This window comes from Hemitrygon akajei, chromosome 30 (genome assembly GCF_048418815.1).
Source record: "Hemitrygon akajei chromosome 30, sHemAka1.3, whole genome shotgun sequence".
NCBI classification, from domain to species: Eukaryota; Metazoa; Chordata; class Chondrichthyes; order Myliobatiformes; family Dasyatidae; genus Hemitrygon; species Hemitrygon akajei.
The window spans coordinates 27382933-27402226 of NC_133153.1; the positions used below are offsets into that span (position 1 = coordinate 27382933).

A 19294-nucleotide genomic window follows, 5' to 3' on the forward strand; every position below is an offset into this window, starting at 1 on the left:
AGGGTGGGAGGAAACCCACATGGTCACAGGGAGAACGTACAAATTTCTCACAGGCTGTGGCGGGGTGTTCTGCTGGGTTGCATTGGGTCCAGTGCAATTCAGCCCAGCAGGATCCAGTCTTGCACACTCAAAAGTTCAGCCTGCCATGATCCAGCAGAGTTTAGCGCAGCACAATCCAACTTGGCATGATCCAGCAAGGCTTAACATAATAACCCAGTTTAATCAAGCAGAGCCCAAGCCAACTAACCGCACCGGTCCCACCGGGAGAACTGTCCGTAAGCACGAGGGGGAGGGAGGTGATGATTAACACAGGTAGGTAGGCGTGGGAGGGAAGACACTCAGCCCGCGACACCAAGGCGCGTTCGTTCCTGGCATCGCGCGCGCTGTGCACGCGGCGCGCACAGCCGCCCGCCGTCGCGTGTCCGCGCGTTCCCGCCTGCTCGGGGAACTGGCGCTCCTCTCCCTCCCCTCTCTCTCTCTCTCACACCCTCCCTCCCTCCCTCACACGCACAAGATGGCGATGGATGATAGAGGGAGGAGGCTCGGTAGTGCCAGCGGTACCCTTTGACGGTCTATTTGTTTTTCCGCCCTCTCTCTCTCTCACACACACACACGCTCTCTCTTCCTCTCGCTGCCGCCGCTGCTACTGCTCACGACGTGTTTACATGGCGCTCGGACAGCTGTGCTGGCACTGCCTTCTCACTTGGATTCTGACTGTGCTGCTGACGGAAGGTGAGCGGCGGACCCTCCAGCCCAGAGCCCCCTCCCCTCACTCCATGCGAGCTCTACTCCTCCTCCCCACCCCCGACCCTCACAGACGGGACACGGGACAGTCCCAGTAGGACAGAAGGGGAGAACGGTTGCGGGCTGCCCACCTCCTCCGGTCGGAGACCCCCTCTCCCCATGTGCTCGTGTTTTGGTTCGAGAGGGAAGGATATTCGAGAAGGGAGGGTGTGTTACTGCTGACGGGAGGGGCGGCGGCGAGTAGGGTTAAAAAATAGTGATCGCACCTGTCCCAACAGTTGGAGGGAGAATATATCTCTCTCTCTCTCCGTGCCACTGCATTTCGATGAAAGACCGGTATTTAAACAGCGCCTTTCTCTCCCTCCCCTGTTTGACCACTCAAGTACTTTTATACGCACTTATTCTAATGCAGGGGAAGCGGCCAGGCTGATTCTAGTTTAACTGGGAGAGGAACGGTCACATTGGGGTGGGGTGGGGGGGGGGGAGGACACTTGATAAGGATGGGGTGAAAGAAGGTAGAAAGAGGGATTGAGGAGGATAAGAGATTCTGGGAGGGGCGACTCCAAGGTTGGTGAGTTTGGCAGGCTCAATAGATTGCAGATGCTGGAATCCGGAGTACAAAAGCTGTTGGTCAGCATCTGAAAGGGGGGGGGGGTTGAATGGGTCGGGCATACAGAAGAGGGGTGGTTTCAATGTTGGTGGGTTGTCAGGCTTGTAGATGCTGGAATCTAGAACACAGCAAATTGCTACAGGAATTTGGCCTGTTAGGCACCATCTATGTGTGGAGTGGGGGTGGGGGGGGTGTTGGTATTGTGGCTGGAATATCCACTGTCCATTTTCCTTCGTTGATGCTGTCTAACTCGCTGAAAGCATTTTGGGAGGGTTGGCTGTGATTCAGGATGGAGTTTTGGGACAGCTGGGCTAAGGAGGGGGCACATAAGGTCCTTGGGTTTAGGGTGAGATTGGCAGCATACAGGTCTGAGTGTTTTGAGGGGTTACTGGATCCAGGCAGATTGTGGCGTGGATCAGATGGGAGTGAACAGGTGCATTAAAACATACAGGTGGGGACTCGAGATACTAGAAATCCAGAGTAACACGCACAAATGCTGGAAGAACTTAGCAGGTCAGGCAGCATCTATGGAGAGGAATAAAGAGTCGACATTTTGGGTCGAGACCATTCATCTCTGCTGCTCCTTCCCCCTCCCCCATTTTCTTTTTCAGGCTTCCTCTTCCTTTGTTTCCAGTCCCAAGGAAGGGTCTTGGCCTGAAACATTGACTCTTATTTCTCTCCTGACCTACTGAGTTCCTCCAACATTTTGCATTGTTAGTGCAGTGATAAATTAGTTGGGTCTGGAACATAGTGATTACAATTAAATGGGTTGGATCAAGGCAGTTAGAGCTGCAGGCAGATGGAGTTTGGGAGGGTGGATGAAAGAGATGCATAAGAAGGGTTGAAGCTGAAAATAAGTAAAATCAGACACTTGGCAAAAGGCTGAATGCTTGTGATGGTGAGATAAAAGAAAGCTGAAAAAATAAAGAAGCATTAGGAATCATAGGATGATGGTTGATGAAAGTTGCAAAATCCAAATAAAATAAAGAAAATGTAGGAGAAAGAAACTTAACAGGAAATTGATTGCTTGATTTACTCCAGCTTAATGATATTACATTGTTAAAAAAGATTATGTTGTCAAGTTTTGGTTTTACTGCCAAAGGGTAAGGTTAATCTCAATTGTAGGAGTAGAATTAATATAATAAAACTTGTAAAAAGTATTTAAAGCTAGCCTGTCAAAATATGTCCTTCATTCAATTCCACATGCTGCATAACTGGGTAAATTTTTCAATGACCTGAACGTTGGGGTTGGAGAGTTATTCTATTTATCTGCAGTGGGCTACATAACATGAATTCATGGCACTGAATTGTTACACACCCTATGATTTATAATGATCATGGTATTAATATTCTGGTCCATTTTAAATCATGCTTCTGCTTAGGTAATCCCCCTTCCTCTACGCAGTAAACTCCTTAATTGCAAAGAGACGAAAAATATGCCAATCTTCTAAATCCCCAGTCTATTTAAAATCTGCGTTGTGGCTGCTGCTGTCTGGTTGGGTTGCAGAGGGGTGGGGTCTTATGGGGCTCCAGGAGGGTAAACAGGAATGAACTGTGACAGGGATTCACTTTGCTCTGTAGACCGGAGCAGGTAATTCCTAACGGTTACTTTGTTTGGAAGTTTGGATTGTGTTAGCAAATGTCAGTTAGGTCATTGCTAGTTCCTCCTTTGTTTTTCTAGAATAAATTCCTAGCTCTTTTTATTATGGTTGTCACGTGTGTTCATCCCCTTAGGCTCTGTCTGTTGACTGCAGAGTCACAGCTTGTCACATCCAGTACTGTTGGTTTGTTGTATCCATCCTAAACTTTTCATTTTGCTGTTTAGTGATAAGGACAATGCTTGTTGATCTATTTTCATAAACTGCCAGCAGAATATTGTCACATAGTCTTACATACTTTGTGAAGTTTGTGAAACATTTTGGTCATTTCTAGATATCCTCCAGCATATGAAAAAAATTAGGGCATTGTTAGGAGACATGGAGTGACTTCTGTAAGAGTATGAATTATATTTGCAAAGCCATTCCTTCAAAAATAGGATTAGAGTATATCTGTGGAGGTCTTTCAAAGCAATTATCAATATGGTATGTATTACTCAAAGAATAATGATTACTATTAAACCATGGTATACACATTTCAATTTATACTTCTAGCAAGTACACCTGGAATGGTTTCACAGTCCAGATCAGTTTTATTATCACTGACTTGTATGACGTGAAATTTGGTGTAAAATTACTACAAATTACAAAAATAAATAATGAGGTGTGATTATGGGTTCATGGATTGTTCAGAAATCCGATGGCAGAGGGGAAATGTCATTTCCGAATTGAGTGTGGGTCTTCAGGCTCCTGTATCTCCTCCCTGATGGTAATAATGAGAAGAGGGCATGTCCTGGATGGTGTGGGATGGATGCTGCCCTGAGACAGTGCCTCTTGAAGATGTTCTCGATGATGGGGATGCTTGTTTCTTTGATGGAGCTGACTGAGTCAAATAATCAAAAATTAACTACTGTACTTAAACTCTTAAGAAGGAGCTAGGGTAAGAAGTTGGCTCAATTACATATAAAACAAAACCAATTAAAATACAAGAGGGGTTTGGAGTGAACATAAGCACAGTCATAACAAAATAATCCTACAACCTCGCTCTACAAATGACATGTTTTTTTGTGCATTTCGGATTATATAAGATGATCTAGAGAGAGCCAGGCTTTGCTAGGAGTAATAATACTGTTAAGAGCTCATTGAGCTAACCCATTGGCCCACATAGATCAATATGATCCATACCTCATTATTATGGTGGTACAAATTTAAATAAAATAATTTCCTAACTAAAATGCACATGCCTGCCCTTGTTATCAAGACAATAATTGACTAAATGGGGAACCTGGGTTCCCTCAAAAAGTGGGATCTTTAACGATTGGAATCAGGTTGTAGAAAGGGAAGATGGTTGTTGGTGGGCAATTAGCTCACCAACTTAGCTGCAAAATGTAGTTGTAGGAGTAACTCAGCAGCATCTTGGGCCCAACTGCTTGCAGTTGCTTTGGAGTTGAGTTTGACTTCACTAAAGACAGGAGTGTAGTTGTTCACTGGTGACTCTATAGTGTTCTGCTCTATTCCAGTTTCCCAGGTAGGGAAGCAGTTCTGGCCTGTGTGCAGTGAGATCTGGATAATATTTGAAATTGGTCTGACAGGGGATGTGCCACTAGTCAGGCAAAATCAATATTTGTGCCACATAGCAGCCATTCAGTGACCATGGCCAGCAACTTAATCATGTCTCCTTGATAGTCAGTATTGTTAACCTGAACATTAACAACCTGAGGTAAGGTTTGTTCAGGGATTGTCACCATTGACTAGATACTGTTAAGGTGGCCAGGCATATATTAAGGCAGAGACAGCTAGAAGAGTTCAGGTAGTGGGTATTTTTTAATTAATGACTTCCTCTTGATTCCTCCAAACCCCTATACCATCGATGTAAGGAGTATAACATGGTTGCCTAACTAGGTTTAGGCTGCTCTACAATGCTGATGATTTTTCATATTACTCGGAATAAGCTCCTTCCTTTAAGTTTTCCATTATAAAATTTCATTGTATCATGGTAGTGGTGTATGCAGTACAGAGAACACATTGTAGCAAGTCAGCAGGGCTTCAAATAACATGACCTCATTCTCCATTACCTACTTGGAAAGTAAAGCTAGACCACCATTATTTCCAAGTTTCCATTTTGAAACCACGAACCACCCAATTTGATGTTGCTTTTACAAATGAGAGAAAATCTGCAGATGCTGGAAATCCAAGCAACACACAAAATACTGGAGGAACTCAGCAGGTTAGGCAGCATTAATGGAAAAGGATTCTGCTGAAGGGTCTCGGCCTGAAATGTTGACTGTACTCCTTGCAACAGATGCTGCCTGGCCTGCTGAGTTCCTCCAGTATTTTGTAGGTTTTTTTTTCTCATTGCTTCTGCATCAGAATCCTTTGTAACAGTTTTGTCGGCGTGATTTCATCAAATGCACTACACTGTTTCAAGAAGGTGATCCACTATCATTATCTCAATTGCAACTTGTGGTTGGGTAATAAGTGCCAGAAACCACAGTAAAAGTGAAATTGATGAGGAAATTGGAAGAGTCATCACACTTTACTAAGACTTAGAAAGAGCACAGAGTTTAATTTGACAATACTAGAGATGAGAAATTTCATTGTTGAGGCAGTGTTTTATAACATTATTAGGCTGTTGAATCCTTTTAACATAAAACCCAAAAGTTGCAAGATGATGGGGCATTTCAGGGGCCGTATGAAGAAAGCCTGTTCCTTTGCTGAATGAACTAATGACTAGTAGTGACATTTTTAAAACTACTAGCAAAAATCTAAAGGGAAGAAGCTCATTTTTTTCTTAGAAAGGTGATGGAATCTAACATATTAAGCAATTATAAAAGGTTATAGAGTTATAGATAAGTACAGGCCATTCACGCAGTTCATCCATGATGACTAAGGTTTCCATCTATGCTAGACCCATTTGTTTGTGTTTAACCCATAGCCCTCTAACCATTTTCTATCCATGTACCCAATGAGACTTGAGAATGAAAAACTAAACAGGCTTGCAGATTTTAAAATAGGGATGTTCATCTAAGCCATTCCTCCAAGTGCCACTGTTTAAATATATAAGAACAATAGCTTGGGGTGTGTGGTTTGGACTAATTTATATTGGCTGGCCCAAGTGTTCACTCACTGTCAAAAATATATCACTGTGACAAAGTGACTGGGCTCTTGGATAAGCATTGGCTGATCACACAGAGTCAGCCTGGATCTGTAAAAAGTAGGTGATGATTTAACTAATCTAGATTAATTTTTTTTATATATACTGGGAAGTTTCTGGAAATGAAAATTTTTAGGAGATATTTGTCAAAGAGCTACTGGATTATTTGCAAAGATGATTGAGTCATGAGGCAGAAATCACTTGGAAGATAAAAAAACAGAAGGATAAAGGGAAGGTTCTCTGATTTGTGAGTCTGTTGTGGCACAGAAGGAGCTATTCATCCACAGAGGAGACACGGGAGTCTGCAGATGCTGAGAATCTGGTGCAACTCTTGAAGGGATTGGAGGAACTCAGTAGGTCAGGCAGCATCTATGGAGGGAAATGTTGTCCATTCCCCTCCATAGAAGATGCCTGACTTGCTGAGTTCCTCCAGTGTCTTTGAGTGTTTATCATCTACAGTCCTGGCCACTTCTTTTATACATTTGAGGTTCAATAATGTTTCAACTTCCATTTTAAAATTATTAGTTGTTTCAGCTTCTATATTTACATTTCAGCTTCTATATTTTACATTTTTATAATCCTTTGAGGTAGATAGTATGTTGGAAAGAGGAAAGTGGTTAGGGAAGGGGGGGCAACTGTATGGGTGTGGGGTCGCTGCTCAGCTCTTTGCAATTTTCATGGTAATCATTAGAATTAAGCAACCAAGCTTTGTTATAAAAGTTTGTAAATTATATTAACTTAGGAGATCTGCTAAATTAGGTCATTAGGAGCAGGAGATTTATGAAAAGATATAGACATATTAAGCTATGATTTTAGTGGATAAATACAGAAATTCTGCTACTTCCAATGGGGGGGGGGTTTCAGAATCAACTTATATAATCTTAAATCAGAGTGCAGTCACTGAGGCATAAAATCACATGATGTTTGATTAGAAATTTGTAACTTCCTTAATGCAGTGGCATTTAGAATTTTAGACATAAATTCATTATTTTTTAAAAATAAGTTTACCAAGGTTTTATGCAGAAGCTTTAAGAGCTGAAATCTCCATAAACCATGGCTGATAATTAGTTGCTGGAATTAGTTTTAGATTATTTCTTGCTCTTACATCTCTACTATTGGCACAATCCAAATCAACAAAAGTATGAACAAGATGTGTGTCTTTCACTTTTGCGAAACTTGGAATGGATAGATTGAAATGAATTTTGCTCTCATAATCTGTGTTGCAAAATCTAAACCTCCAAAACAGCTTGAAGGAATTCCACTTGGCTCAATAAAATCTAAAACCGTCATCTTTGAGATTTAGCTATAGTGTGTGGTGCATACTTTAGGTCTACAAATTTTATTGTCATTATTATACTTTCTGCATCCTATTAATAAAATTGACATCATGAATTTTATGAAGTGTTATTATGTTGTTAGCTCCAAGTACAGAACTGTTCCAGGATTTTGAAGTTGCAATTGATGGACCCACTAATGAAAATTAGTTTACCTGAACATAAAAATGTTTTTTATAACTTACCTGAAGTAAACTAGGTTGCCCATGAACTGGATTGTAAGCATATATCAACATTGCAGCATGATCTGTGAATTGTAGCCAAGAGCATGGATAAAGGAAGGTCTTATTATTTAATGCTGAAGACATATATAGTATTAATGGAATCAATATATCTCTCTTTAGCAGCCAAAATGTGAGATGTATGGAATGGCTACATGAAATATTTCAACCTTAGATTTCCATGATCTATATTTTATATCTATTATGTCTATAGATATTTTATTTCTATGATACAGACGAGAAATACAATTCTTGGGTAAAAAGTTCTTAGTTCTAATATAATCATCTCTAGTGCTGAGTCACATAGTACATCCCATGTTGCCATTGATAGTCATAATTTAATACCATGCAAATATGTTGTACAAAGCTTCAAATTTTGGATAAAGTGTGATCTAGTATTCAGCTAGTGTTTACTTAGTACTTGAGTCTGCAGATTGAATGAACCATTTTAAATTCAAAAACATTTTTGGACATCCTAGAATACTCAAGGACAAGGTACTTTCCATGGTTATATTGAACAGTGATTGGCAGTATACAGCTGATGGATTAATGTTTCAGTAGCTTGGGAGGAAAATAATTCTTATTTAATTCAGACAAATAAAATTGTTCGAATTCTTCCCCTTAAAAATCTTGGTTTCGATTTTTCTCCATTTGTGTCTCTCAATGTATTACTCTTAACAATCCCATGCATTTTTTTTCAGAGCCATTTCTGCTCTTGACTATCTACACTTATGCCTTCTCCATTTTGAATGTGCCCTTGCATCTCCGATTGCATGCCTTACCACAATAGCAGCTTGCATTTATTTAGTTGTAAAAATATTCAAGTACTTCACAGGAGTGTGATCAGACAAAATTTGACAGCCAGACACAAGGACAGGTGATCAAAAGCTTGGTTAGAAACAGGTTTTAATGACTATCTTAAAAGGGGAGAAAATTCTAAAGCTTAAATAAATGGATGTTGGTGGTTTACAAGGCACCGTAATTAGACAGATGCTGAATCCTTCTAGCTATGGAGGTCACGGAGATGATAAATGCTCAGAATCTTTGCTTTGGAGTAACCTAACACTGAATCAGATAGTTCAGCTAAGATGAGACTTGGGTTTTGGAATAAGTGATGACAGTGCAGAATTAATGATGGAGGATGTTGGCAATAGCTGGGGAAAAAGATCTCTTTCCAGATATAGTACACAAGCTACAGACATATATCAAGATTTCAATTTTTGCTTTCAGTTAATTGTTAGCATGAAAGTGACTGAATTTTTATAGAGAAAAGGAGGTGTAATATCAAAGTGCGTGACTACTGAAGCTCACTTAAATAAAAAGCCTTTTCATGGTTTGTTAGGGATTGGCACATCCCTAATTATATATTGATGTACCTCTTTCATGACCACTATGCTAATGCTGTTTCTTTAAATTGGAACAGATGGTATTTGATTTGCCTTGGAGTCAGAAATCGTGAGTTTAAATCCCATTCCGTTGAGAGAAAACATCAGAGAAAAAAAAACAACTGACTGCAGTGGTGAACTCTGGGAATTCTGAACTGTTGGGGACATCTTATTTAGGTTGAGATGTTAAACTGTAAGTCTGTCATTGGTCTCATTATGTTTGAAAGATCACATTGCATTATTTTGAAGAAAGATAGATCACTCTCATTGTCCTTCCAATATCTGGATATTAATCAACATCACAGTTTATCACAACATTTTATTTACTGTGCCACTTCTCTTAAATTACATTTCAGGAGTACTTTATTAATTGTAAATCACTTTGGAATAGAGTGACATGCAGAAGTTTGGGCACCCCTGGTCAAAATTTCTGTTACTGTGAATAGTTAAGTGAGTAGAAGATGAACTAATCTCAAAAAGTCATAAAGTTAAAGATGAAACATTCTTTTCAACATTATGGTTGAAATTAGTATATTATTTTTGTTTTGTACATTTTTAGAGTGGGGGGGGGGAAAGGAAAGGAGCACCATACAAAAGTTTGGGCACCCCAAGAGATTAGAGCTCTCAGATAAGTTTTACCAAGGTTTCAGCCCTTAATTAGCTTGTTAGGGCTATGGCTTGTTCACAGTCATTGTTAGGAGAGACCAGGTGATGCAAATTTCAAAGCTTTATAAATACCCTGATGCCTCAAACCTTGTCCCAACAATCAGCAGCCATGTGCTCCTCTAAGCTGCTGCCTAGCACTCTGAAAAATAAAATAAATGATGTCCACAAAGCAGGAGAAGGCTATAAGAAGATAGCAAAGCGTCTTCAGGTAGCCGTTTCCTCAGTTCGTAATGTAATTAAGAAATGGCAGTTAACAGGAACGGTGGAGGTCAAGTTGAGGTCTGGAAGACCAAGAAAACTTTCCAAGAGAACTGCTCGTAGGATTGTTAGAAAGGCAAATCAAAACTCCGGTTTGACTGCAAAAGACCTTCAGGAAGATTTAGCAGACTCTGGAGTGGTGGTGCACTGTTCTGCTGTGCAGCGGCACCTGCACGAATATGACCTTCATGGAAGAGTCATCAGAAGAAAACCTTTCCTGTGTCCTCACTGCAAAATTCAGTGTCAGAAGTTTGCAAAGCAACATCTAAACAAGCCTGATGCATTTTGGAAACAAGTCCTGTGGACTGATGAAGTTAAAATAGAACTTTCTAGCCGCAATGAGCAAAGGTATGTTTGGAGAAAAAAGGGTGCAGAATTTCATGAAAGGAACACCTCTTCAACTGTTAAACATGGGGGTGGATTGATCATGCTTTGGGCTTGAGTTGCAGCCAGTGGCACAGGGAACATTTCACTGGTAGAGGGAAGAATGAATTCAATTAAATACCAGCAAATTCTGGAAGCAAACATCACACCATCTGTAAAAATGCTGAAGATGGCTTCTACAACAGGATAATGATCCTAAACACACCTCAAAATCCACAATGGACTACCTCAAGAGGCACAAGCTGAAGGTTTTGCCATGGCCCTCACAGTCCCCCAACCTAAACATCATCGAAAATCTGTGGATAGACCTCAAAAGAGCGCAAGACAGCTCAAGAATCTCTCAGAACTAGAAGCCTTTTGCAAGGAAGAATGGATGAAAGTCCCCTAAACAAGAATTGAAAGACTCTTAGCTGGCTACAGAAAGCGTTAACAAGCTGTGATACTTGTCAAAGGGAGTGTTACTAAGTACTGATCATGCAGAGTGCCCAAACCTGAAAGATTGGAGTGACTGGGCTTGTATACATTGGAATTTAGAAGGATGAGAGGGGATCTGATTGAAACATATAAGATTATTAAGGGATTGGACAGGCTAGAGGCAGGAAACATGTTCCTGATGTTGAGGGAGTCCAGAACCAGAGGCCACAGTTTAAGAATAAGGGGTTCTTTAGAACAGAGCCATTTAGAATGGAATTGAGGAAGAACTTTTTCACCCAGAGAGTTGTGGATCTGTGGAATGCTCTGCCTCAGAAGGCAGTGGAGGCCAATTCTCTGGATGCTTTCAAGAAAGAGTTAGATAGAGCTCTTAAAGATAGTGGAGTCAAGGGATATGGGGAAAAGACAGGAATGGGGTATTGATTGTGGATGATCAGCCATGATCACAGCGAATGGTGGTGCTGGCTCAAAGGGCCGAATGGCCTACTCCTGCACCTATTGTCTGTTGTCTATTGTCAAACTTTTGCTTTGGGTCCTTTTCCTTTTTTGTTATTTTGATACTGTAAAAGATGGAAATTAAAAAAGTAATCTTGCTTAAAGTATTAAGGAAATGTGTCAGCTTTAACTTCATGCCTTTTGGAAATCAGGTCATCTTTTACTTGCTTAGCTATTCACAGTAACAGAAATTTTGTCCAGGGGCGCCCAAACTTTTGCATGCCACTGTATGTCAGAAGCTCATGAATGGCCCTTCCGAAACATAAAAATTAAAATTGTGCACTCTTTTTAGCAACTGAACAAAACTTTTAATAACTTTCAGAAATCATGCAGTGCACTTCCCCTGGCAGTGGGAAAGGTACCCTTGATCGTTGTCATATACCATATGGTGATCAATTACCAAATATAAAATCAATTATAGATGTCCAAATGTAGGAACAGAATTAGGCCACTCGACCCATTCCATAATGGCTCTCAACTCTAGACTCTTCTCTCCATAACCTTTGATGTCTTGACTAACAAGGAACCTATCAACCTCTGTTTTAAATGTACACAACTACTTGGCTTGCTCAGCTTCCACAGGTAATGATTCCACAAATTCACCACCCTCTGGCTGAAGAAGTTTCTCCTCATCTTTGTTCTAAATGGTCACCCCTCTATTCTGAGGCTGTGCCCTCTGATCCTAAACTCACCCACTATTGGAAACATCCTCTCCACCACTAAGCTGCGCAGGTGCAAGGCTGCACAGTATCTGAAATGCTCCTGTGCATGTAGCCTTTGTTGCCACAAAGCTGGAATTGGATGCAGCTTTTAAAGCAAAAAGGTTAAGAAGCATGAAAGTGGCGCACAGTTTTCAGCGCATGAAAATCCTGCTTAGAGCAATGATTGGCCTGCACAGCTGTAAAAAAAAAATAGAGTGAATATTGCTCTCCACATCTGCTCTGTCTCAGTCTTTCAATATTGAGGAAAATCAGAACCAGTTGGATTTCCACACTATTAGCTGGTGATAGAATATGCCAAATTGAAAAGGTACTTTAGATTTAGAGCAACTTTTTAGATCCTTTAAGATCGATTAGAAAGGTGGATCATTTGCACAGATGAAAATTTAAGATCACATCTTTGAATCAGGATGGATTGTAGTCAGAAACGTTATGTGAGCTTGTCATTCTGACATGCGCTATGCTGATTTGGTTAATTGCTAGTGTATTAGATTTAAGGAATTATGTTGACATTTGTCCAGCCATCCACTTGTTATAGCTGTTTGCAGCTTTGTAGCATAAAAGGTATTGTTATTGCAAGAAGTAATTGGACTTGGGTCTTTGACTAATGGTTTGCTTCTGGCTGCTTTGATGGGTTCCTTAGATTTGCTGTTTATGTTCATACAAAATTGTATATTCTGTATTTTCTGTCAACCATCTGCTCAGACTTGTTCTTAACCCTGTAAACTTAAGCCTGGTGAAAGTACTGCATAAAGTCTTGGGCACATATATATTCACAAATTTCATGACATATATGAGTGATGATAAACCTGATTTTGATATGGATCTGTGTTGTGGTCTGAAAGAGGGAAGAGGGTAGGGAGAGTGGAATCATGGTTGGGAAAAGGGAGAGGAAGTGGGAAGCACTGAGAGACATTCTGTAATGATCAATAAACCAATTGTTTGGAATCAAATGACCTCTGCACCCATGCCACCTCCACCCCTGCACTTCTGTGCCTCCTGTCGCACACTCCTTCTGCAATGCTCCACACTCAGCATTCCCAATATCCTTTGCTCCTGTCAGGTTCACAGTCTGTCACTCTGCTCCACACTGACAAATCCAGTACAAAGTCTGAGGCACCGTAGCTATATATACTGCATGTACTTAAGACTTTTGCACAGTATTGTATGTGGTCATGTGGGTGACTCAAGCTACAGTGCATTCAAGAAAAGGATGAAAAATGTGACAGCCAGCAAAATCACTTTCAGGTTCTGCTGGCTTTTAAATATCGAGGACTTTACATAGAGAGAACAAAAGTATTGAAATGTGTGAATTAATTAAAATATTTTAATTATTAAAAACTGAATATAAATTTAAATACTTGATCGATTTAGGAACTTTAAACTTAAAATGTAAATCAACTAAAGCCCTTCTTCACAGTCATTATTTTCCACTTAAATTAATGGACTTGTTGATTTTGTTCCAGATTTAACTTGGCTGAGGTTCATTGGGTAGATTCTTTGGTGTAACTGCTGGGGAATAGCATGGTTCATATTTGTCAGGGATCCCATGAGTAGCTGAGTTTTATTAGAGAATAATAAGCAGTAAATCTGGGACATGCGCAATCTCATAAAAGTCTCAAGCTTCCTTACACTTTAGTGGAATAAAAACAAAATGTTGGAAACACTGAGCAGGTCAGATGGCATCTGAGGAAGGAGACACCATTAAAGTTTCAGGTAAAAGACTGTCAAACCTGTGATAGAGAATTAGAGTTAAAGAGGGTGAGAAAAGGATGCTCAGAACAAAGAGCATGTTACTGATGGGGTAAGGCTAGAGGTGCACTGTTGATGAAATCATCAAGTTGCTATATTAATGGGTAAAGTTAGAGAATGAGATAATTAACATTAAAATATAGAAACTGGAAAATACTCAGCAGGGCAGGCAGTGAAAATAGAGAAGTGTAAGCGAATTTTACAGATGAAAGATTTACAGCAAAGCTGGCTGGTTCTGATACCAACAGAGAAAGTGAATTACGTAAAATCAAAACTTTAGAATTTATATTCTATTCCGAGAATTGCAATGTGCCAAGGTGGAAGATGAGGTGCTACTCCTTGTGCTGCATTGAGGCCAATGACACATAGCTCAGGCTAAGTTGGATGGAGTATTAAAGTGGCAGGCAAAAAGAAAGATCAGCATCTGTTGTACAGACATAACAGATGCTCCACAAAGTAGTCATCCAATTTGTATTTGGCTTTGTCAACCGAGGAAAATACACAGTGAGCACCAAATACAGTTCACTAGACAACACCCATGAAATGCTGGAGGAACTCAACAGGCCAGGGAGCATCTATGGAAAAGAGTAAAGAGTTGATGTTTTGGGCTGAGACCCTTCATCAGGACAGGATAAAGAAAAGCATGAAATAGTGTCTAACCTGCTGACTGTTTCCAACATCTGTAGGTTTTTTTTGGAGTGTTTCCTTGTGCAGTGGATTAAGGTTAATTGGGATACACTGGGACCAGTACATTTTGGCCCAATTTAAGCGACTGCACTAAATAATCAGTTTCATGAAAATAGCTAAAAAGGTATAAAACAGACAATCTACTGAATGAAACATGAAACAAATTAGAACATACTTAATGGTGGAGGAATTCAACTGCATCACGTTCTTTTGCCTGTAAGTGAACGAAATCAATGCAGGCACCTGCATATAATAGACTGCTTTCATACAATGTTGTTGATGGTAGCATCCTCCAAATCTTTATTTTCAATGTAGCATTCAAGATGTTACCTTCAAAGTAGAAACTATGATGAATTTGATACCTTCAAATTCTTCATAGTTTCTAACTTGTAGTAAAATTGTTTCATTTTCACTCCTGGCTGTTTCTGGATCTCCAAGCTTGAATGTTTGAAACTGCAGTGAGGAAAACAATTCTCAATAGTCTTGTTGCTTATTTATTGCCAACTATCAGTGAGAAAATTTGCTGCTTTTTTAAAAACACAAGCACACACAACTGATGCTATTTAAAAACTGTTTGCTTGAAGTACAGCGTTGTGTGTAATGGCCATATAAATGTATGCAACTAACACTAGTTATAAGCTTTTCAGCAAGTCATTTAAGTGACATAGTGTTCCAAATAAATGAATAGAATCCCAGCTATTTTCTCAATCACTTTTTGTTCTTTAAGAGTTGTCCCAAGTAACTGATGATCCAATTAACTGGAATTCTCTGTATTTAAATAGATCAGGAATTGTGGGGCTGGGGCATTAAATGGCGGTAGCGGAGTGCAAAACTGACAGGATCTGTCAACTGTATTGAGCAGACTAGCTTTATCACATCTCAAAGTCCTATAATTTAATAAATGTCAAACCAGCATGTAAGGAGGTTGAATTATGATGGTTCACTATGTTACCACATAAAGGCAGGGTACATTTGTTTTTGAAATGAAATAGTTATTTTTATTCTTCATTGATTGGAAAGTTAAATTGTTCCCTGGCTGGAAATAGACCTAAAAGACGGATGACTGAGGTAAGGTTCTACCGGCGAAATGAATGAGTGGTACTTAAGACAGACAGACAGACATTATTGATCTCGAGGGAAATTGGGTTTTGTTACAGTCGCACCAACCAAGAATAGTGTAGAAATATAGTAATATAAAACCATAAATAATTAAATAATAATAAGTAAATTATTCCAAGTGGAAATAAGTCCAGGACCGGCTCAGGGTGTCTGACACTCCGAGGGAGGAGTTGTAAAGTTTGATGCCCACAGGCAGGAATGACTTCCTATGATGCTCAGTGTTGCATCTTGGTGGAATGAGTCTCTGGCTGAACATATTTCTGTGCCTAAACAGTACATTATGGAGTGAATGGGAGACATTGTCCAAGATGGCATGCAACTTGGACAGCATCCTCTTTTCAGACACCACCGTCAGAGAGTCCAGTTCCACCCTCACAACATCACTGGCCTTACGAATGACTTTGTTGATTCTGATGGTATCTGCTACCCTCAGCCTGCTGCCCCAGCACACAACAGCAAACATGATAGCACTGGCCACCACAGACTCATAGAACATCCTCAGCATTGTCCGGCATATGTTAAAGGACCTCAGTCTCCTCAGGAAGTAGAGATGGCTCTGACCCTTCTTGTAGACAGCCTCAGTGTTCTTTGACTAGTCCGGTTTATTGTCAATTCGTATCCCCAGGTATTTGTAATCCTCCACCATGTCCACACTGACCCCTTGGATGGAAACAGGGGTCACCGGTGCCTTAGCCCTCCTGAGGTCCACCACCAGCTCCTTAGTCTTTTTCACATTAAGCTGCAGATGATTCTGCTCACACCATGTGACAAAGTTTCCAACCGTAGCCCTGTACTCCGCCTCATCTCCCTTGCTGATGCATCCAACTATGGCAGAGTCATCAGAAAACTTCTGAAGATGGCAAGACTCTGTGCAGTAGTTGAAGTCCGAGGTGTAGATGGTGAAGAGAAAGGGAGACAGGACAGTCTCCTGTGGAGCCCCAGTGCTGCTGACCATTCTGTCTGACACAGTGTTGCAAGTACACATACTGTGGTCTGCCAGTCAGGTAATGAATAATCCATGACACCAGGGAAGCATCTACCTGCATCACTGTCAGCTTCTCACCCAGCAGAGCAGGGCGGATGGTGTTGAACGCACTGGAGAAGTCAAAAAACATGACCCTCACAGTGCTCGCTGGCTTGTCCAGGTGGGAGTAGACATGGTTCAGCAGGTAGACGATGGCATCCTTAACTCCTAGTCGGGGCTGGTAGGCGAACTGGAGGGGGTCTAAGTGTGGCCTAACCATAGGCCAGAGCTGCTGTAGAACAAGTCTCTCCAGGGTCTTCATGATGTGGGAGGTCAATGCTGCCCATACTTACTTAAGTAAGAAATTTACCAAGATGCTTTATTTCTGATGATGAGGTATGATGGAGTGGCTGAGTCTACAATCCTCTGCAGCTATTTCCAGTCCTCTGCATTGCCACCCACCCCCTGCCCCCAATAGTTGACAGTGATGCAACCAGTTAGATTGCTCTCGACGGTACTTCTGTAGAGATTTGCTTGTCTTTGGTGACGTACCAAATCTCCTCAAACTCTTAATGAAGTATATATAGCAGCTGCCTTCTTTGAAATTGCATCATCATGTTGGGCCCAGGATAGATATTCAGACATGTTGACACCAAGGAAATTTAATCTGCTCACTCTTTCCATTGTAGTATAGAGTGAGGACTACAAGTATTTAGTCAATAAAACTATATAGTCTTAAAACACAGGTGTTGCAAATTGAAGGCTTAAGTGATTTATTAAAATCTGGATAAAATGATTTAAACACATCATTGACAATTTTATTTTTAAACAAAGGTGTCGCAGTGATTGTACACAAATTGGGTATGATAGGTAAGGTATATGTACTTTGTTATTGAAGAGCATTTGCTGATAGCATTTGAGTATAATACCGGAGGCTACAGGCGCATTGACAATGACATCAACTGAATAGACACATGTAAGTACGTGAAAACATGAGTGCAATCTTCAAAATGAGAGTCAGTGTCAAGCAGTCTAACAGTCTTGTGTGGGCTGCAAAGTAGACAGTGATCTTGCTGAATCAGAGACCTTGGAATAGCACTTCTTAAAAATATCCTCTTAAAATTTAGAAAGATAGAACTGAAGTGAAGGTAGCAATTTGCATGGGATCTGGCCAGCTTTGGTGTCTGTATCAAATACAGTCATTTAGCATTGCCCACGTCGTCTGCTGAAGGTGATGCTGAATTAAACCAATTCTTCTTGTTTGTTTGTACTTAATCTGTATGTCAGAATCAGATTTAATATCACCGGCAAATGCCTTGAAATTTGTTACCTTTGTGGCAGCAGTACATTGTGATACATAATGGTGAAAAAAAATTGAATTGCAGTAAGTGTTGGTGTGTGTGTGATATATATACATACACGTACACACACTTATATATAAAATAAGTAGTGCAAAAATAAAAATAGTGTAGTGAGGTAGTGTTCATGTGTTCAATGTCCATTTGGAAATCAGAATGCAAAGGGGAAGAAACTGTTCTTGAATTGGTGAGTGTGTGCCTTCACACTTCCAGATGGTAGCAATGAGAACAAGGCATGACCTGGGTGATGGGGATCCTTAATGATGGAAGCTGTCTTTCTGAGGCATTGCTCCTTGAACGTGTCCTGGATACTACGGAGGCTAGTGCCTTGGTGGAGCTGACTAAGTTTACATCTCTCTGCAGCTGATTTTAATCCTGTGCAGTAGCACCCCACCCCTCCCCCCCAAAACCGGATGGTGATGCAGCCAGTTAGAAGGATCTCCACAAATTTGAGAGTGTTTTTGGTGTATATCTCCATTCTCTGCATATTCAAGTATCTATGTAGCAGCCTCTTAAGCACCGTCATTATATTTGTTTCCATCACTCCCCACAGTAGCATGTTCCAGGCATGTATTATTCTCAGTTTTTAAAAATTTTTCCCCACACATTTCCTTTAAACTTTCCCCTCTCACCTTACATTCATGTCCTCTAGTATTTGACACTTCTACCCTGGTTAAAAAAAAATTGATTTTTGCTTCCCTACCAATGCCTTTCATTATCTTATGAACTTCTATCAGGTCTTCCTCATGCTGTGAAGCTCAATGGAAAACAGCCCAAATTTCAAAGGGTTCATTTATTATCAAAGTATATGTCCATATACAACTCTGAAATTTGACTTCTACAGACAGCCAAGGAACATAGAAAGAATGTGAAAGCCATTCAGAGTGGAGCATCAAACCCAACCCCTGTACAAGAAGAAACACAAGAAGAACGGCATCCTGATCATCAACCCCCCCCCCCCCCCCCAAATCTCCCCTTCCTCCGCATAAAAATGGAACAACAGGTTGGAAGTTTGTCCAGCCTCTCCTTGTAACTACTACCCTTTAATCCAGGCAAAATCCTGGTAAACCTTGTCTGCACCTTTTCCTTCATATAGGGGTATCCAAAACTGCATGCAGTACTTTAAATTCAGCTTAACCAAAGTTTTGTACAACTGCAGCATGACTTTTTTGACTCATAATCAGTGAAAGTTGAAATTACTGTACATTTATTATCGAAGTATGTATGCAGTATGCAACTGTGAAATTCATCAGTAATTCAGTGCTCTGGTCAATAAAGGCAAGCATGCCATGAATGTGCTTTACCACTGTATCTACTTGTGTACATCAATGCTGATAAGGGTTCTGCCATTAACTTTATACTCCCCCTTTAATTAGACCTCCTAAAACGTAACACCTCACTGCTGCTTAGATTGAAC

General features: G+C 40.5%; 1 protein-coding gene across 2 annotated transcripts in view; it reads left to right on the forward strand.

Moving 5' to 3' along the window:
• Positions 1–458: 458 nt before the first annotated feature.
• igdcc4 (immunoglobulin superfamily, DCC subclass, member 4) overlaps positions 459–19294 on the forward strand; it is a 146852-nt gene continuing 128016 nt past the window's right edge. For both annotated transcript variants that reach the window (XM_073033192.1, XM_073033191.1), the window contains exon 1: positions 459–732. In XM_073033192.1, the coding sequence (XP_072889293.1) occupies positions 525–732 (208 nt within the window). In that variant the 5' untranslated portion in view covers positions 459–524. The remainder of the gene's footprint in view (positions 733–19294) is intronic.